The following is a 14,136-nucleotide window of genomic DNA, read 5'->3' as shown; positions in this document are numbered from 1 at the left end:
CTTACCAGATCTTCTTGTGTGTGCAGTTATCATGCGTCACGATGGAACATCGAGTTCATTCCACAGATGTGCAGATGGTGGAGACTGGGTCCCAGATATTTTACATACGGTCATAAAAATAGCTAGAAATTTGGAGACGGGCTTAGAAGTATGAATTCTGAAATTCACAAAAGACTAGCACTACAAGTATGTCCACGCTGGAAGGTAGCTCCGGAAATTTTAGTGTTCATTCATTTATTCATTCATTCATTCATTCATTCACTCACGCACTCAGTCACTCACTCAATGCCTTTCTACATCTCCAGCTAGCACCTTGAGGGCAGGGACTATGACGGCATCCTCTGGGCCTAGCACGGGGTGTGGCACAGGGCAGGGGCCGGGGAAGCAGGGGTTGGAGAATCGGGTGTACAGAGATGGGGATTGCCAGCTGCCTTAGGAACCAGCGAGAGTAAAGAGGAGTGTGGGGGAGGTTGCACGGTAAAATGGAAACCGCTCTGGGGGCGCCCGGGTGGCTCAGTCGGTTGAGCGTTCGACTTCGGCTCGGGTCGTGATCTCGCGGTTCGTGAGTTCGAGCCCCACTCTGCTGACAGCTCGGAGTCTGGAGCCTGCTTCAGATTCTGTCTGTCTGTCTCTCTCTCTCTGTTCTTCCCCCCACTCGCACTCTGTCTGTCTCTCTCTCTCAAAAATAAATAAAAATTAAAAACTTAAAAAAAAAAAAAAAGGAAACCGCTCTGACTTCGGGGGTCGAGTGGATCTTTGCACACGTCAGTCTTTCCTGGAACTCCTCACTTAATCCATCTGCACCTCCGTCTCCTCAGCTCTGAGATGCAGAAAATGATGGGATGGGACCTGCCTTTGTGGCGGGGATGTTGTGATGTGGAAAATGCAAACGGCATTCGGGGTTCCAGGACCGAGCTTGGCGCATGGTAAGCACTTAACGAAACCAGGTATTATTGGCAGATTTTCAGTTTCTTCAGGAACGGGGGGGATAACCAGCAAAACGACAGCAAAAATTGGAGTCAGGGTATGTGCCTGTATACTTTTACTTATTTAGATGGTTATTTCAGAGTAACAAATATAGAGAAAAAGTGTCACCAATGTTTGATTGAATGCTTTTTTATTTTAATCCTATGCTGCTTGATCCCCTAACTTTTCTTTTTATGTCTTCATTATGTGCTATAATTTGATTAAACGCCCTGCTTTTTTTAAAAATTTTCTTAACGTTTATTTATTATTGAGACTCAGAGAGACACAGAGTGTGAGCAGGGGAGGGTCAGAGAGAGGGGGAGACACAGAATCTGAAGCAGGACCCAGGCCTCGAACTGTCAGCACAGAGCCCGACGCGGGGCTCGAACTCACAAACCGTGAGATCATGACCTGAGCCGAAGTCGGCCGCTTAACCCACTGAGCCACCCAGGCACGCCTAAACACCCTGCTTTTTTAAGGCAGGAAAGGTGCCATACTTTTCTGTCTCCCAAACCCGGGGCACTACATAGTACCTGCATAGCCACGTGAACAGATGTGCCTATGGCCGAGTACATGGGGTGAAAGACACGTTTGATGCCTTCTGGGGAAATCCCCCTCGTTCACTGACCCCGAAACACATCATGCTATTATAATAAAGTCAGGGAAAGAATCAATGCCAAGAAAAGGATAATGGCCACGTGAATCCTTTCCCAGAACACTTCTATCCTGACGCATACCTTTTTCAAAATTGGAAGTTAGATCATAGAGTCCTATAGATGCCCCAGATTAAGAGAAATGTGTAGATTAGGGGAGACATTTCTGATGATATCAGGTGGGTGAAATTTCACGAAATGGGATTGGGGGGAAATGGCCAGAGCACTTTATTGTGAAGGTAAAAAAAAAAAAAAAAAAGCATGTGGCCGAGATCCCAGTGCTCTCGATCCCCTCCCTGATGAAATAAAAATGCAGAAGCATCCTACGTGTTCAGAAGTCTAAGGTCCTGCTGCACCTGAGTTCCTTCCAAGTAGAGAACTGAGCCAAAATGACTCCCATCAAGAGGGAGAGGAAGCTATTAAAAGCCGGCTTATTGATAGCCACGGGGAAGCATCAGCCTGCCAGCAGAGGACGAGACGGAAGAATTAAGAAGCAGAGAGAAGACACAGTGAAAGACAGGTCATCCAAGCCTGGGCGAGACTATTTAACAGAGAGACAAACATCCCCACAAGCAATAAGAGCCTTAAGGTCATCTGTGTCCGGTCCAGGGAACGAACTGATGTTCTAGCATCCCAAGACGTCAATAGTGGCTGCATTAGTCATGTGCTCAGTGAACTGTTTTAAAAGGCAGCGAGGGATGTAGTTTATTTTAGAAATGACTGGACAAGCCATTTCGTCTCTCTGAGCCTCGGCTTTCGTAACGGTGAAGCAAAGATAACTCGTCCTCACAGATAAAGGCTAAAAAGGGGAAACAATAATACTTGCTAAATATTGCTATCATTCGAGGAAGTGTTTGTCTGTTTAACAAAAGCCTCCTGTTTGGTGCCGGGCATCTGTGCTGGCCCAGGAGATGCCAAAGAAATGCTCATATCGGAGAAAAGGACACTTAAGGGGATACACATCATAAATACCGCACGGACTCCTGGGCCCGTGTCTGCAGGATGCCCTTGTCACACAGGGGCATTAAACAAATACTTCTCAGAGCAGGGAGAAGGAAGGGTCTGTCCAGCAACAGTGAGTTTGGCTGTCAATGAATTTAACTGGGCGCAGCCCATGGCGATTTACAGGCCACAACGACATCGGTTGCTTAGAACCCCTGAGGCAGTCATGTGGGGAGAGGGGGTTGGGAAGGACAAACCCAGTTATAGTGGATTGGACAGCAAATGGCTACCAAAATCAAGCTGAATCAATTCTATTCTTTCCCTTAGGAGACACAAAGACCTGATTCGTTCCGCATCTAAGAACCTGAAGGTCACAGCCTTTGGGTAAGAGCCACCATTTTATTGGGCTTTGGAGGCACAGAGAAATCTGATCTTGCAAAGAACGAAACTGATGTGCTCCCCAGGTCCCCTCCCTAATCCGGTCTCCAACCTCACAAGGCCAGGTTTCACTTTCCGCCTTGGGAATCCACGTGGGACACCGTTGAAAGATTTCCCCGCAGCCTATGAAGCCCCAGACAAGTACGTGACCAGATGGATCGGGGCTATGTCGAGGGTCCGATCCAAGGACGAACAGTGAGGTTGTGTCTGAGAAGGGACAATGAACAGGGTGACAGTTGAAGCCCTCGGCCGTCCCCACAGATCCTGCACAGGGGTCATCTCAGAGCACACTTGGTCTCCCAACTACTACCGAAACCCAAGGGTCTGGGGCTAGAAACCAAAACAAGTAGCTAGGAGGACAGAAACAGACCTCCCAGCTGGCGAAAAGCCTCCTGGGTATCCTATCTCTCGGTAGATGCTGGTGCATGCAAACCCCTGTAACAGTTCACGCCCGCCCTGGAAGCCCGAGCCCCGAGGAGCTGAGCTCAGCGGGTCCAGCGGGGGTCTGCGCCATGCCCCCACTCCCCAAAGCTGATGTATGCACCTGCTGCTATGGAACTTGCTTCTCGGCTTTACCATCACCTGCCCTTTCTCTGTTCTGACTCCCGCACAGGACCTGACACAGAGAAGGTGCTTCTTGCCAATGGGAAAAAACTTCTCCTGCAGCTAGAGCAGAACTCTTTACCCTGAGGTTGCCTGACCAGCAGTCCGGGGATAGAATTCAGGGGCCACGTACTAGGATGAGGGTCAAATGCATCTCTGTGTTCAGTCTAACTGTGGTTTAGCACACTCTTCTGTTTAAGCGTAGGCAACGAACCCCGATATCACCGGTTGGCAGATATCTCAAGATATTCTTATGCTTATCACTACCTAGAAATTCTGTTGAGATCTGCCACTATTCAACTTAATAAAGAAGCATAAGCTATTATGTCACACAGTCGTCACATTTGGGTAGTTACACGTGACTCTAATGGAATCCTCATATCACACGTATACAACTGTTACTGCCTCACTGCCTGCCAGCCTCCAAGGTCACCCGCCCCAGTCTACACTACAGGCTCCTCACAAAGGCACTCACTCGTCTTCCATCCTCTGGCGTCCACACTGGCCCCTTGGCTGGGAATGCCTTCTTGCCCTTCTCCGCTGTGCTAACTCCTTGCCATTCCAAATCAGTTTCTGAAACGACATGTATCCACTCACGGTACCATAATGCAGACTTCAAGTTTTCAGTGAGTAGCACGCTCTAAGAAACTCCTCCAGTGAAGAAAAGCCAATACCAGTAACAGCACGATAGCTATTTAAAAGGGGAGGTGGACGGGGCGCCTGGGTGGCTCAGTTAGTTAAACGTCCGACTTCAGCTCAGGTCATGATCTCACAGCTCGTGAGCTCGAGCCCCGCATCAGGCTCTGTGCTGACAGCTCGGAGCCCGGAGCCTGCTTTGGATTCTGTGTCTCCCTCTCTCTCTTCACCCCCCCCTTTTCAAAAATAAACATTAAAAACATTTTAAAAAGGGGAGGTGGGCTTGAGCAGAGGCTGCGTTTAGTACTTCCTTCCACAGGACGAGTGTGGGACAGTGGAAGAAGTTAACAGGGCAGTGGAGAACCCTGGGAACCACAGACTCGGCCAGGTGCTCCAGGTCAACCGCATCCGGGGTAACTCTTCCGTTGATCCGTCATGCTGATCACCTGGCACTTTGCCTCTGTGGTCTTCGTTCCAAAAACCCACTACCCCAGTTGAGCCATGAGAAAAGTACCACAGAAACCTTAATCGAGGAACATTCTACAAAATGCCTGACGAGGGCATCTCAAAAAGGTCATCAAAAGCCAGGAAAGTCTGAGACACAGTTTAAGCCAGGGGAAGTTAAGGAGGCATGAGGACTGCATGTAATGTGGCATCCTGGATGGGATCCTGGGACGGAAGCTAGGGAAATTCCAGTAAAGTGTGGAGCTCTGTTCATGGCAATGTGCCAGTGTTGATTTCTTAGTTGTGATCAATTACAATAAAGGAAGATATTACGAATCGGGAAACTGGGTGTCTATGGGAACTCGGCGCTAGGTTTGCAATTGTTCTGTAAATTTGAAACTAAGCCTAAAAAGCCTAAATAAAAATGGGAGGTGATACTAAAACCTGTTGTGTTTACTTTTTTTTTTTTAATTTTTTAATTTTTCAGTGCAGTGGAAACACACATTATAGCAGTTGTCACTGGCTGTGAGAAGGGAGTGGTCTTATCACATGCTTTCCTGTAATAAAAATAAAACGTAAAAAAAAAAAAATTTTTTTTCCCTTCTAAATATAGCTTGAAAAGCTTTAACCCTTTGTCACGGTGCTGGCCCAAGGTACTGAGCCCCTGAAATGGGGCTGGTCTGAATTGAGAGATGCTATGGTGTGAAATACTGACTGTTTTCTTAGTATAAAGACGGTGAAATACCTTAGTAGCTGTTATATGGATTCTATGTTGGAATGGTAATATTTTGGATATGCTGGGGTTAAGTGAAATATATTATTAAAATTAATTTCATTTGTTTCTTCCTTTTAGAATGTGGTTATTGGAAAATTTACACTTAACATCTGCAGCTTGCTTCATATTCTTATGGGACAACAATGCTCCAAGACAGGTGTCAGGAAGTCCCAGGTAAGGAAGGACCCCTCCCTATACGGTGGGGCTACACACACACACACACACACACGATCTCTCAGAGGAAAAAGACACAAGCCACTGCAAAGTTACAAATTTATTGGTCTGGAAATAAATACAAATATCTCATTAAGAAAACTCCTCTGGAAAGCCTTGTACACAACATTTTTTCCTGTCTGGATTCAGCCACTCCTGCCCTGACCCCTGACCTTTCTGCACAGGTCAGGGGAAGCCTCCCAGGTGGCAGGTGCAGTCAACTGAGTCACTGCCCCTCAAGCAACCTAGAAGCCTTGAATACTTCCTTCTACCAACTCTAGGGTCCCAGAAAGCACCAGGCCCCAGCGGCTGATTCGCAACGATCCATCCACTCTGATCAAACTTCCTATAAGAAATGGTTAGCCAAATGAAATCAAAAGGCAGTAGTATAGGAATTTGACAGCTATGCTCACATTGCCCAGAAATGTCAGTGGTGCCGCCCCATTCGGCAAAAGGTTAGGGGGGCAGGGAAGAGGGGACGGCAGGAGAGGGAAGGAAATCCCATGGAACTTTCCAGAATCCTTACATCTTCTCAGCCACCACTCCCTGGGTGAATCCCCACCCCCTACAAGAGCAGAACAGTTCTACCCGCAGATCCAGTGATGTTACCAGGTCAGAAACACTCAGCCGTCAAGTTCAGACTCAACCCCGGTTGTCAAAGATTGGAAACCGGATTTAACTCAGTCACACAAGATTCCCGGGAACCAGGGCGGGATCGACTGCAATCACAATTGTACTGGATCCCATCACAACCACAGAAATCCCTTATATCTAATAACCCAAACAGCACCCCCCCCGCCCGCCCACTCCCCTGCCCCTGCTCCCTCCCCACCCCACCCCCACCCCACTGCGTGGAGACTCATCACGTCCAGGTACGGCTGTTTGGAATGTTTCCCTCCGTTTCAAAGAAAGCAAGTGCAAACCTAAATGATCTTCCCCACAAACAACATGATCCCTCACTCATGAACTTGGGGTAGGAAGCCGGGGCTGTGGAGGAGGCAAGACAGCTGAGCCAAAGACTTGAATTCATGACGCCAATGTTTGCCAAGACTGTTTCTCTGGGAAAGCCCGGAGATTTTGTCGCCCGCTCTCACCACCCGTTGAAAGGACGCCAGAAAAGCGGGCTTGTGTGTTTCGGCATTAAAAAGTGGATATATACGCGAACTTGAAAAACCTACTTCTTCACGTTTCACTGCGGAGATTTGTTTCCCCAAGCGTTCTAGCCTCCACAGAAAGTCCGCCTTTTTCCCGCTTCCTGTTTTGCCGAGTTAAAAGAGCTCCCCACCATCCGCGGCTCTCCCCCTACCCAAATCAGAACGGGGTTTTGTTTCCAGAAACTGGGTCAGTCGTTCTTTAGTTGGAGAGGAAACAGGAAGTAGAGGGGCTGGGCTTCCGACAAAATGCCCGTTAGAACCAGCCTAGGCCTGGCTTTAGGAAGCGTCTAGGGCGGCGCGTCTTGTTTTTGGCAGTTTGGCGTCTCTGAGGGAGGGTAAGAGGGTGGCCGCCAGGCCACCCGCCAATGAGCACAGGACACGGAGATGCTTCTTTTCCTTTGGTCTGCCCGCCCTGCCCTGATGGGAGAGGCGCCCTCGACAAACCCGGTCTAACTTTGTCCCCCCAGAGCTGTCTTACACCGTAAGCTTTGGGTTAATACGAGTTACGTGTGGTGTGGCAGGCAGGGCGGGAAGGGCTGCAGGAAGGGCGGTTGCGTGAGCCCAGAGTCCGGGGACGGCCACGGCGCAGGCCGCCTAGCAGGACACCTCCATGGACTTGGGCCCGGCGCTGTTGCCGGTGGCCCCGGAGTTGGGGGTGATGTCCAGGCGAGCACCCTCGCTGGTGTGGGAGCGGCTGCGGGTGCCCTCGCTGGTGTGGGAGCGGCTGCGGGCGCCCTCCAGGGACGTGACGCTGGAGCCGGAGGCCGTGCGGGAGCGCATCAGGCGGGTCATGCTGGCCGAGGGCACTGGGGAGAGAGGGGTTGGGGGGCACCGGTTTAGGGAGGGGAGAACCTCAGAGGCACCTGCCCGTCGGCAACGGTGCCTCCTCGTGCCTGACCTGTCCATCCTTGGGGCGATCCGGCCACCAGGCTCTCTGTCCTCCCTGTATCCGCTCACAGAGGTGGACAAGTGAGGCTCTGACGGGGGTAAGGACCGGCGGCCACACAGTGGCTTGAGCCCACAGGTGGGTCTGAATCCCAAACCTGCCACTTGCTCCACAGCTGTGTGACTCTGGAAGAGTCCGACTCGGAGCCCTCTGTCACCATCAGTAACATGGGAATGCCAGGCCCCTGGCATCAAAACCCACGTGTGTGCCCGTGTACCACAACCCCCTACCACCCACAACCTCTGGAGTGGGGAAGATCATCCAGGCCGGCTGGGCTGATACCCATCCGCCACAGGTGGGGGAACCACGGCCACACAGCAAGTCTGCGGCCCAGCCATCACCTGCCATCTCTTCCAGAGAAGCCTGTGAGCTTCCAGGAACGATCAATGGCACCGTCCACTCTTTGGGACTGAAACTGCCCTTGCACGTAGCGGGTGGCTGAGAAAGTGAAAGGAAGTACAGGACTGAACCCTGCCCCTCCCCCTCCCCCCCCAAGTCATATCGACCAGAATCTTAGAATGGAGATAGGGTCCTTGCCAATAGGACAAGGTGAGGCCATACCGGATTAGGGTGAGCTCTAATGCAATGGCTGGTTCCTCGGAAGAGGAGACAGAACAGCCCTGCAAAACGCACACGTGCGTGCACACACACACACACACACACACACACACACACACGGAAGAAGGCCACGTGACCACAGAGCAGAGATGGGAGTAATGTGGCTACAAGCCAGGGAACACCAGAGACTTCCAGCTCCCACCAGAAGCTGAGATGAGGCAAGGAAAGAGCCTTCTAGAACCTCTGAGGGGAGTATGACCCTGCATCTCTCTTGATTTTGGACCTCTGGCTTCCTAGAACCCTAGCAGTATGAGAGAATAAATTTCTGCTTTTTTAAGCCATCCAGGGCGTGGGGAGCTCTCAGGGCAGCTACAGGAAGCTAGCACATCACCCAAATAAAGCATCACTGCGAAGGCCACGCTGAACAACAGACATCGCCATCTGAGGTGGCACATTATTCGCCCCATGGGCGTGGGAGTTGGCTTTCTGGGACACATACCCACAAAGAGAATTCATCCTTGCTGTACTGAATTCCCTTCTCAAAGAGCTAGTGTTTAAATCCAGAGAGAACTGAGATCATTCTCACCTCTGCCACTCACCTACTCCTCAACCCCAAATCTGAGAGTTTGACCGACCTTGGCGGGGCTCTGGTGACTACAGAACGGTGTCACGGGGGCAAAGAGCTAGCCAGGCCTGGCCCAGCTTGAACAGGCAGGCACTCGAGTAGACGACGACGCGCTTTTTCTGTGGCTGACGCCTCTGGGACTAAATGCCTTCCTGCCGTCTTCCCCTGTAACCTGCCGGATGCTTCAGCTTTCTGGAAATAGAAGCTGGTGTGTGTGTGTGTGTGTGTGTGTGTGTGTGTGTGTCGGATGGAACAAAACCTGCCTTTCACTTCCTTTCTCCCCAGAATACACTTTCAAGGCAGAAATCCAAACCCAGGGCAGGCCCAAGACAAACGAATCATGACGCACGCCCTGCCAGGTAAATGAAGCCTGCCCAACGGCATCCTTCAGGCACCGTCGCTGCCCGCACACTTTCCTGTGGGGAAAGCGGATCAAAAGGCAGGAGACCCACAGGCAGATGTTTTCTGTTGGGATAGGGCACCTCGGGACACAGACTCTGCCCGAAGTATATAAATCAGGCTCAGCAGCTCTTGGCCTCTCTAGAAACTAAACACGGCTGAGGCCAATCTTAAGACTGTGGTCAGTTTACCAAACACACCATTACTATTTTAAATGAACAAATAGTTTCAGTCTCAGAGGGGGAGGAAAAAACCCAGAAGAACTCAGACTTCCTAGTTAAGATGGGCACGTAAATTATAATTCTACACAGTAGGCAGAAAGAGCCAGAAGGACCCCATCATGGCTCACACATCAACGGGCACCACCTGTGGCTGGAACCCAGCTCCTTGAACTCGGCATTGCCTGTTCTGGTCACGGGACTGCATTTATGAACAGGGGCTGTAGGCGTCCAACAAACTATAGTCATCAAGTGAGAAACCGCAAGGTCTTGAATTATGCTCGTATTTATCCTTCAATTTCCTAATCTAATGAGTTAGCAAAGACGCACTGTCTTGAGCAGAAGCGACTTTCTCACCTGCTGGCACAGAAGCTTTACAGTTTTCAAAGAACTTTCAGAGATCCCCACTCTGGTCCTTGCTTCAGGTCTCAAAGCCTAGGGCCATCATTTGTGAAACGAGAGAAGGGTATTCTCGTAGAATTGTCGCGATGACGAAACGAGAAAAAATGAAGGATGTACTAACACTCTTTCATCATCACCCGCAACACCATCATCATCACCTACAACTGGAAGTCTCTTAAGAAAGCATGTAGGCAACAGGTAAAAGGCTTTCATGGCTTCGCTCTTGTCTTCTTGGTGCTTAAAGAGCTAGTCCTCAGCTAAATCTAAAGAAAATTCCCTGCTGTCAAACAACTTTTGCTCATCAGTGCTCAGTGGAGACAGAAGAAGGCACTGTGGTATAAAGGAGATACTAGAATTTCTACGCTGCCCTCCGTCCTCCACACACCTAAATATTTCTTCTCCTGACCTTCCTAGTTTGCAAAAAGCTGAAGGTGGCCAAGGTGACACAGAATACTCAGCCAAACCCGGTTCGGGTCATCGTATTTTCAATTCCCACACCTGCCCTCCACCTACCACCTGCTTGGAAATGCCACACTTACTGTATCCCATGCCCTGCACGAAGTACTTGAAGGCCTCCGCAAGCTTGGCCGGCTGCAAGAGACAAAAAGAGAGAGAGTGCGGTCAGTCGCCGGAGGTCCAGACCATGAATGGCCACGTGGAGCTGTGTCCGTGGTCACCTTCACTGAAGAGCTTGACCCGAGAGAGAAGGCCACCACATGTTGACAGAACAACACACAAAAGGAAAGGAAAGGCGACGAGATACTACGGGGACCAAAGTCAGCTTTGGCTGGGGAGAAAACTTTCAAATTCACTTCATAGCTGGGGTGGGGGTGGGGGTGGGGGTTGATCAGGTTATATGACCTCGCCTGTGAAACAAGAACAGAGAGCCACGCTTTCTTCTGAGAGGTTCTATAAAGAAGACTACACTGATAAGCTGATGTGTCTAACTCAGCCTCTAGAATGTAAGGGCACCAACATCACGTGCCACCCGCGGTGCTGAGGGCATTTGTGGCATTACCTCATTTTCCCCTGACAACAACTATACGAGGTTGGTGCCGTTTTCACATAGATTTCATTGCCAACAGTCATGGAGGCAAATAATCCATCCAAGGTCCTGCCATTAGTTAGTGGCGGGTGGGTCCTACAGATTAATCCAGGGCTTTCTAAACTCTGTGTTCTCAAGGCAGTTCGTTCTCAGCCTCAAGAGCAGACTGGATGGCTGGAAAGATGGAAGGAAGAAACGATGGTGAATAACTGAAAGGGAAGTAAGATTGACGGATGTAAGTAAGGAGGATCGACAGACGGATGAAAAGAAAGGATGGACAGACGGAAGACAAGACAAAAATGGAAGAAGGAAGGAAGGATGGATGGATGGATGGATGGATGGATGGATGGAGAGATGGATGGATAGTCGGGTCAACCAGTTAACCAAATCAATGGGGCTACTGTGAGTGAAATGAGTTGGGAATGCCAAGAACACACTCAGTTCTACCAATTACTCCCCCAAATTTAACTTAATCTGAACCGGGGGGTGAATGCTCCCAAGTAAAGGCCATATTCACAGTCTGAATTAACTACAACTCTCAAATGCAATGCCCTGGGTCTATTCTCCTTACTCCTCCTACCCCGTGAAGAAGTCATCGGCAGGGGCAGTGCTCCCGCCCACCTCCACCAACTCCTGCCACTATTCTAGCAAGAGCCACATGTCATTTAGAAGAGAGACTGGGCTCAAGATGTCCTCTGGGGTTTGTGTGACAATGGTAAGCAAGTGACAAGAGGTACAAGTCGGGGCTGCAGGCAGCCAGGGACCTGCGTGCCAGCATGGCGGCAGAAACAATCTTTCCCCTTTCGTGACACTGCAATAAATACTTGCTCTTCTCATCCCTAAGGACTGTTCCCCTTTCAAATGGAATGAAGGGTGGGAACGGCCTCCGTAAACTCGCACCCAACTCGTAAGGGCGGAAAGGGGAGGGATTACACGGTAAACGGTCCTCCTTGAACTGGTCTCCCGGAAGCCTGGGCTGGTTCAGCTGTTGCCACACATCCATAATGTGCTTTAACTACGGTTAGGGTTGGATCTGTTCTCATTTCAAACGGAGAAAGGAAGAAGGGAAGGCGGGTGGAGGGAGAGGGAGAGGGAGAGGGAGAGGGAGGTCAAATGGAAGAAGAACTGGCCCCTCTCTCCCGAGCCCGTCCTGGAGTTGCGCCGTCTCAGCAGGAATCTCGGGGGCAGGCTGCATGGATAAAGCTTCCAGCGCTAATGTGCGGGTATTAACTCACACTTATGTCTAAGCAGGGCTCTGCTGGGAGCCCATCTGTTCCCTCTGATGGCTGGGACACCCCATCCTTCTCTGGCTTCTCCCAGCTGTCAGACAGGCATAACACAACAGCAGATAAAACACCGAAAGGATTTTGTCCTTTTCTAGTGGCAGCAGAGGGGGACACGACGGAGAGCATAACCGAGCCACCAACGGCCACTTGTGCCTCTACCTCTGTACAGAGTTCCGGAGGGAGGGGCTTGCAGTGAGAGAAGATCTAGAGCAATGAGTCAAGATCCAGGATCGACCTGATGCAGAAATCGACTTCTCGGGGATCTCTTCTTCCGACCCCCAGTGAAACACTTCACTACCCCCAAAGGGAAGACTGTTTCCTGTTGCGACAGCTCCGGGGGCAGCCAGATGAACCTCTCAGCCATCGCCGGCTCACTGGGGGACTCAGAGCTGAGACTCTCCCTTTTCCACCAGACAATCCTTGAAACTGGTGGGGCCACATGAAACTAATCAGAGAACTGATCTCTGTAGCACCAGAAATAACTTATACGTGTCCAGCAACAGGGCGTCAGGAAAAATCAATTACAGTGTATCTGTGCAGCGGCATTTTGTCCTGTCATGAAAAACAAATTACACAGAGGGGCGCCTGGGTGGCTCAGCTGGTTAAGCATCTGACTCGTGATTTTGGCTCAGGTCACGATCTCGCGGTTTGTGGCTTCGAGCCCCACGTTAGGTTCCGCACCGACAGCACAGAGCCTGCTTGGGATTCTCTCTCCCCCTCTCTCTCTCTCTGCCCCTCTCCCACTCGTACTCTCTCTCTCTCAAAATAAATACATAAACTTAAAAAAAAAATACAGAGCATTTTTTAACTAAAGGAGGAGGGCTCTGAGCTATCAAGTTACGTGGACAGATGAAAAATATACACGCAAAATGATCCGAATTTTGCTTAAAGGAAAAAACATGTATGCAACTATAAAAGGAGATTAGAAGCAAATAAAGCTTGTTTGTAAATTATTCTCTTATTCACCCGCATTTTGGCATTTTTATTGATGGGTGTGGATTATTTTGTACCTAGACGATGAGAGGTAATATATACCAGGGGTTAAAAACAAAACACAACAAAACAAAAAACTCCTCAAATATTTATGTCAGGTCCTGGTCCATTACTGAGGAGGGCACACGGCCCTTCTCCCCTCTGTGAATCTGAGTTTGGTTTGTTCGATCTCCCCAACCTGGGTTCACTGTCCGGACAACAGGCTCGTGGATAAGAAGCCCCTCGCCAGGCACACAGGGGTCCGACCTGGATCACCCGCTGGGGAGACCCACTGGGAGGAAAAGTTAGCCTGACGTGGACTTACGCCTCTGATGCTCTGTGCCCTCAGTCTCGTCCCCCCCAGCACCCTGGCAGGTGAGAAAAACCCCAGGCGCGTGCCCACGGCGGCAAAGGAGGCTCCCCAGGGAGCTCAGCGGGGCAGGGGCGAAGGGTACATACAGCTAGAGAAAGAGCCAGATAGATTCGACTGCCGCTGAATTACAGAAGCTCTGAAGCCCCTTTGAGGATGGCAGGAGGAAAGGGAAGACAGAAAAGGCATCATTCCATCCTCTTCCACCCAGGGTTTCCAGATGGGTGGAAAGGACGACCAAAAAGTCACACAATGTTTCACTTTAGGACAGAGAAGAGAACTATAATAATATACAATCAAGGACATAGATTAAAAAGTCCATCCACTGTTAGGCCGGTGGGATTATTTACGGGTGGGGAACTGGAGGGTCCAGTGCCGGTGCGGCAAACGCCCTGTGCTGATTGATATGTTTATACGTCTGCACACGCACACACGCACGTGTTCACACCCACACACATACATGAACACACACTCTGTTTTCACCTCCTGCC

At 50.2% G+C, this 14,136-nt stretch overlaps 1 protein-coding gene across 3 annotated transcripts in view; it reads right to left on the bottom strand.

Moving 5' to 3' along the window:
- Positions 1-5,716: 5,716 nt before the first annotated feature.
- Positions 5,717-14,136, bottom strand: part of NDRG1 (N-myc downstream regulated 1) — a 55,689-nt gene continuing 47,269 nt past the window's right edge. For all 3 annotated transcript variants that reach the window (XM_086695329.1, XM_086695330.1, XM_086695328.1), the window contains 2 exons: positions 10,512-10,563; positions 5,717-7,630 (listed from right to left, as the gene is read on the bottom strand). In XM_086695329.1, the coding sequence (XP_086551455.1) occupies positions 7,419-7,630; positions 10,512-10,563 (264 nt within the window). In that variant the 3' untranslated portion in view covers positions 5,717-7,418. The remainder of the gene's footprint in view (positions 7,631-10,511; positions 10,564-14,136) is intronic.

This window comes from Puma concolor, chromosome F2 (genome assembly GCF_028749965.1).
Source record: "Puma concolor isolate L17-30 chromosome F2, mPumCon1.1.hap2, whole genome shotgun sequence".
In the NCBI taxonomy this organism is placed as follows: Eukaryota; Metazoa; Chordata; class Mammalia; order Carnivora; family Felidae; genus Puma; species Puma concolor.
Note: the sequence above shows the minus strand (reverse complement) of the source record. Positions and strands in the feature narration are given on the sequence as shown.